Below are 6,581 nucleotides of genomic sequence, written 5' to 3'. Positions count from 1 at the left end.
AACATTGAGAGCAATAACATCTTGTCACTGTTGTACGCATAGCGTAGACACCACACGGTCTTCTACTTTGCGGAGGATGACATCTTGCACTTGAATCTTGACCTTCTCGGTGAGGGTGATTTCTGCCTCCGTATTGAGCCTGATTTCCTTTTGTTCCATCTTTCCCTTGTTGGAGTTTTCCGCTGTGGTGAGGCGAGACTCAATGGCTATGAGTATTTCCTTCAAAGCGTCGTTTTCCTTGCAAAGTTTTTCGACTTCATGTTGAAGCCGGGATATGCTGTCCACCTGTGGGGGTGTTTCCACGACACCGACGAATGTGGGCTTCCCGCGAGATGAAGCCCGAGTGGCCATGGTGGGCACTCGATCCAGGAAGCAAATTTAAAATGAAGGATTGGGCTTGGTTTAATTAAGAGCGGCATGTGTGTGGCAGGTCGAGAGCAACAAAAGCGAGCATCTGTCGGACAGAGGTCGAGTCTACACAGACTGAGTCTGGGCGGGTGCTGTCGGGAAGAGGTCGAGTCTTTAGAGCTTGAGCTTGGACGGGTGGCTGGGCTGGGGCAGAGACGATCGGGGTCGTACACAGCTTTGCAAGGCCAAATTGGTGCCACACAGAGCTTTGCAGGGCCTAAAGGAGATCTCGCTGTTGAGGGGGGCTGAGTTGAGGCTTAACGCCTCCCCCAAGGGCAACCCCTCGCCCAGGGGGGGCTGAGGAGGACGCTGGGGCTAGGGGCTAGGGTTATGAGCTCAAAAAGAGAGAGAGAGAGAGAGAGACTCACATGGCATTCGTAACCTTGTAGTATCCTTCTCACTATATTATCTTTCTTGATGTCTTGCTTAGCATTAGCCTTTCACATAGGAGCTGCCACAAAGTCAAGGAGAAAGTCATCTTTGCTGCATCGTACATGCCTCTTGTTGACACAATTCTCCCAGCTTTCCAAGGCCCTAATGAGGGCCCTTGCTTGAACAGCCTTGTTACTCAGCTCATACTTGTGATGGACGTCTTCAAATCACTTTGTGTGTGTAACCTATCTCTGGTTGAAGACTTTGGAATGGGGTTTAAGGGAGCACCACTCACCCTCCCTCCCACTTTATGTGTAATCGCCACACTTAGCCCATGTTTCTTAGAGCTTCTCCATCCATGTGTATCTACTTGGGCAAGTTGGATCTGCTCGACACATCCACATGAGCTTCGCATCAAAATACATCTCTGCATATGGATGGACTGGAAACAATGACTTCTCTCCACACATGTATTAAAGAGCATACGTGCATAACTTTAGAAATGGTAGGCAAGTCTTGCTAACCAAATGTAAACGTGGGCATGCCCGAGACTAACTGTAGACTCGGGATAAAGAGTGACTTACAAGAGTTCTTCGCTCAATGGCCGAGAGGTTCCACTTGGATGTAGACCCTAAATCGATCGCTTCTTCAAGAAGCTTTCTCTTGAAGCTTTGGATCCTTTCGTGGCAATTGTAGCTTTTGGCTTGGGCTTCTGTTGTAAGTGAAGCTTTCCCTTCCCCCTTTCCATGGTCACCTTGGGTTGCTTTTTTACCTCACGGCCCTGCAAATGGATAGTTGAGGGATTTTGAACCATGTCAGAGCCCTTCATTGGGACCTTCTCCTTGGGCTTCACAAGGGGACTCTTTGCCTTGGCACTCTTAACTTGATCTTCTGTGGCTTTGCCATCCGCACCTTCATCAACATTGGGCTTTGCCCTCTTCCCACAAGCAAGACCTTGCGATCAACCCACTTCATAAACAAATGCAAAGTAATCCATGACATGCAAACTTTTAGCACCACAGACTTGACAGATAAACGCGAGCAATCCTGGTATGGCATGAAAACCCAGGCAAGCCCGAGATGTAAACCTAGACCCGACATGTAAACCCAAAATGGAGAAGGTAAACATACCTTCACCCCTCCCTTTGTTGTCAACTCCATAGTAGGAGGATCCTAATGTGGCATTTGAGACCTGTCCCCATTCGAAGATATGGCTATGTCGTTGCCCTTCTCCACACACTACATAAAAAGTTGAATCAAAGCACGCCCCCATGGCTGTGTGTAGGTGTAAACTGAGACATGCCCAGATATACCGCTTTTTCTAGGTAGTGGCATCATGTAATATTTGACCCTTTGGAGACATGGCTATTTATTTCCCGTTCTTAGCACCCTATAGACATAAGAAACAGATTTCAGCGAGCATCCCCATGGATGTATGCAAGTGTAAACATGGACATACCTGATTTTGGATGAAGCTCTTCTATCTCATCGCCAACATCATGGCTTATTGTCACATGCCTATCCTCATGGAACTAAATGATCTTATTTGGACTTCGTCCGGCCTTGACCTCGTGTGTTTCTTTGTTGTGTAGCAGCGTGCTTCATGTCTTTGCCCCCCTTGACAAGGAGCTTTCTTGGGTTGTTTTTAATAGGATCCTCCTCCTCCTCCTCGGACACCACAACTCTATCATGCATGACGTGCAACAATCTTTGTAAGAGTGAGAATACCATGCCCACCCCCTTCCCTAAACCCATGCTAATTGACTAGTGTCCAAACACATTACTTGTTCACTTTCGGGCATGTCTACTTCCCCTCCTTGTGATGCAAGGTCCTCCCCCTGGGTCATCAACTACAAAAAGGGAGCATTGGTTAAGAGGCCAGCCATAATAGCAAAGCCATGTGCAACCCATGCCAAAAATATCCCCCCCCTTCTCCTGTTACCTGCAAGCGGGTTGTGGGTTTCTGCAATCATGCCAATGGAGTGGAGCAAGACCATGCATGGCAGCACTCTTTGCCTTCCATGTAGTTTTACCACCCGCCATTAGCTTTGGCATGATTGCTTTGGCCATGGCCTGCACCTCCTGAGGACCGGCTACTAATGATACTCCTCTACATGCAATCCCAAGGAGGAGTGAGGCTCGGGGGGGGGGGGGGAGAGAGAGAGAGAGAGAGAGAGAGAGAGAGAGAGAGAGAGAGAGAGAGAGAGAGAGCATTGAATGTCCACCTTTAGGCCATTCTACCTTTGAGCCTCGAGGCACGCATGGAATCATGAATTTCATCCCATCCACCTGCCCTAATGATGCTTGTCGGGCGTGGATGACTAGGCCCATCAGATGTGGTTGGCCTAGTCATCCCCCACTTGTTCCATTGTGGCATGCCCCGTCACCCCCCAATGCCGTGCCACGACGACACTCTACGGTGCCCTGCCTTGCCCAAGTTTACATCTAGTAGTGGGCAACCCTACCCTCGGCTCTTTGCCAAGCCCCCTGCCACGTGGTTGATCGAGATCACTTCGCTCCCCATGCTCGACTTGCGCACACTCGATGCCATCAAAATGGCTTGTCACCATCAAAAGGCATACAATCTTGAGGCTCATTGAGAGCACAACCGACCTTAATTTTTGTGTATGTGTGTGTGTGTGTGTGTGTGTGTGTGTGTGTGAGAGAGAGAGAGAGAGAGAGAGAGAGGGAGAGAGAGAGAGTACACTTAGGGTCGCATCGTGCTCTATGCTAGCAAGGCTACTGGGAGAGAGAATCTGCCATATTTGGCAGATTTGTACCTTTTTTGTGACTTCTACAATTGTGCCACTAATCCCTTCAAAAATGAAGGGAGTACGCTATGATTCAAGAAAAGAACAAAGAATCCTTCTCTCTAGCCTTGATCCATGATGGAAACTCAAGAAGACAAACACCCTTTGAGCTATATTGTTACAAGGCTACCTCTACAACTAGAGCGTGACCTAGTGTCTCCCCCCCCCCCCCCCAAACAGAGTGCGACTCGGCTCTTACATGTAAGTTCAATTTCACGTTGCATGAGCAACGGTGACACACTCTCAATCCCACAACACTTTTTTATATACACTACTACACTATACCCTCCACCTTCCTACATTTGACCTCTACACCCTTAAATTTCTCCACGAGATGAGTATAGATTTGCAATCTCCATGAGTATTGCTTAAACATTTTGTTCTTTGTGAAATTGGGGTGACCAACTACATTCTCAAGTGAATCTTTCAAAACCTTCCCCATGAATTTTCACAAGGATTTTTCTTTTGCTGAGATACCGTCCAACTTCTTTATATGAAACGTGGCTACATACTTATTAGGCTAGCAGAATACTTAGGTGGGGTGGAGGTCGGCAGTCCTTTATGATTATTAGTGGAAGGTGATGGGGTAGACGGGCTGACTGTTGGGAAAGAAGAGGCCATAGTGCTGTTCGGGGCCAGGGGGCTGCTTCAGGTCCTCATCAAAGAGAGCAAAGATGAAGGCGTGGATGGGAGTGGTGGGGTTGGCTGGTGTGCCCCGCGCCTGCAGCACATGGCGAATCAGGTTCTGATTGTACCTGCGCGCATTCTCCACTGTCGCCGCCCCGCACACTCGCGCACTGAAACCGCACGATGCCTTTTCTACTCGCACGGCACTACCTGCTGACGCCCTCCTGACGCCGGCCGCCAGCTCAGCTGCGACCGGGATGACGTCGTCCCCTGATTGCTGCTGTGCAGTGCCGCCTGCAGCAGCAGGGCACTGCTGCAGAGCACACTGCGGAGATTGAGCGACGTCATACTCTGGGATGACGTCAGCACGAGGTTTGTCAACGTCGCCTTCCGGGGGCATGACGTGAGCTGCATGGAAGGGGTACTGGCCAGTATAATAACTGTCCAGCTGCGAGTGCGGGACAGAGCCACTGCCACCGGAGCCAGACGGCCACCCTGATTCGCCCACCAGCACACGTGGCCGAAGGCGGCTGGCTCTGCTGCTGCGCCGTTCAGCGTCCTGATGTCGATCTTTGCGGTCCGCCCTCTTCTGAAGGCCGGTCGATGCATGCGGGATTCCAATTGATCCTCTACCATTAACTTCTTCTTGCTGCTGATCCTTCACAACGTCGTAGTCATTTAATCTCCATGTACTTACCTCCCCCAAGCTGCTGCTCTTGCGGGCCATTGCCAATGCGCGGCCACTCAAAGCTGTATACACAGCATCCAGCTGCAAATCAAACAAATTTGTGTAGTTGAATCCCGTCTTCGGATCCCGCACCGCCTCTTTTGCCTCAAACAACGCAAACTCCAGCGACACGTTGGAGTCCTCCACATATGCAAAGTATGGGAAGACGTTCACCATGAAGAAGGACCCTGTCTGATCTAAGAAGTTCAAGATGGGGCTAAGCACGGAGAGCAAACCGGAGTTGAATTGCGCGGCAGAAGGCGGAAAGCTGACGCCAAGCACATTCAAGGCATGGGAAGTGGAGACTTTGATGGAACTGAGGTCTAGAGAGAGCAATTGAGTGGTTGTTAAGACAGTATAGACATTGAGCATGGCAGGGAGAAGCAAGGAGGGGTCGTGAGCGGGGTCTAGCAGCCACTCATTGCCAACTATAATAGCAGAGATGCCAGAATTAGGGAAGGAGATTACATTTTGGGTCACCCAATTGATGGCTTCCACTAAATTGGCCGCTATTTTGGGCAGTAGCTCGTTAGGGATGCCCAAGAGGAGCTCAATACCCGAGTTGGCAAAGGCCTTTGTGACTTCTTGCCTGGCTTCGTACATTCTCACCCGTGCAATGCCTTTGGACTTTAATAAGGCCACCGTTTGTTCAGGCGATGGCAAATTATCCCCATTCAAGCCATAGTCTACACCGATTTCACCTGTGGCTCCTGCATATATTAATGACCACAATTAAACCTTTTCATAGCATTATATGCAAAATGATTTGATGTAAGTAAATATTGCCTATCGTGATCAAATCACCTGTGGCGAGATGTAGTCTGGTTGTCGAGACAATCAGTAACATAGTGATAAGTTGTATCGATCTGTTCAATAAGCAAGAAGACTCGCGCTCAGCCATAGTGAGGCCCTAAGAGTGTGTGCGCGCGCTTGCGCGCGTGCGTGTGTATGAGAGAGAGAGAGAGAGAGTCTTTGGCAGCTTGAAATGGGTGAAGATGCTTGAAACCGTCGAATACATTGTCAACATACGTTGAAACCCGACAACAAAATGATTTCTTGGAATATCCATATCCCTCAAGGTCAAGGTGAACTTTCGGTGTACTTTCATGTTGGTATTGATGTAGGACGATAAAATGAAAAGGAAGCCAAAGTCACATAAGGCTATACGGTTAAAAAAGAAAGAGACCCATTAACAAGATTTCAAGGCTAGAACCTTGTCGCACACCCCTAAGACCGGGGGGTACAACGGGTGAGCTGGTTCGAAATTGCATAGAGCAACGGAGGCCTTGGAATGGGGAGAGGTAGTTTCAAAATTCTATAGCTCAATGGCCCCCTTGGTTTTCTAAGGCAGGAAGCATCCTGTTGAATCCAGTTGCCATAAAAGTTAATAACAAAGGACTGCGACTACTTGGCCAATTTTGGGACAATAGTAGCACAAGCCGGAAAGGAACATACCACTTTCACCTCAATGGGACTGAAAGATTGCTAGTCAATAGAGTTGTAGAACTATTAGATAGATGTTATCTGCCTACCTACGAGTCTAAGTTCGAGTGAAAAGCATGGCGGTGGCCCAAGAACATACATTTATTTAAACCACAAACCAAGGACATGTACCACACCCTTATAGTTTCGACGGA

The 6,581-nt window shown here is 48.9% G+C and overlaps 1 protein-coding gene across 1 annotated transcript; it reads right to left on the bottom strand.

Annotated features, from left to right (window-relative positions):
• Nucleotides 1-3,916: 3,916 nt before the first annotated feature.
• Nucleotides 3,917-5,940, bottom strand: LOC147422575 (glucan endo-1,3-beta-glucosidase-like). The gene is made up of 2 exons (XM_086503128.1): nucleotides 5,749-5,940; nucleotides 3,917-5,654 (listed from the first exon to the last, which is right to left on the bottom strand). The coding sequence occupies exons 1-2, from the start codon at nucleotides 5,843-5,845 to the stop codon at nucleotides 4,159-4,161; spliced, it is 1,593 nt and encodes a 530-aa protein (XP_086359254.1). The 5' UTR covers nucleotides 5,846-5,940; the 3' UTR covers nucleotides 3,917-4,158.
• Between the last annotated feature and the right edge of the window lie 641 nt (nucleotides 5,941-6,581).

The sequence above is a fragment of the Adiantum capillus-veneris genome, chromosome 27, assembly GCF_014529385.1.
Source record: "Adiantum capillus-veneris isolate H3 chromosome 27, ASM1452938v2, whole genome shotgun sequence".
Classification (NCBI taxonomy): Eukaryota; Viridiplantae; Streptophyta; class Polypodiopsida; order Polypodiales; family Pteridaceae; genus Adiantum; species Adiantum capillus-veneris.
The sequence above is the reverse complement of the archived record's forward strand: the minus strand, read 5'-3'. Positions and strand labels throughout refer to the sequence as shown.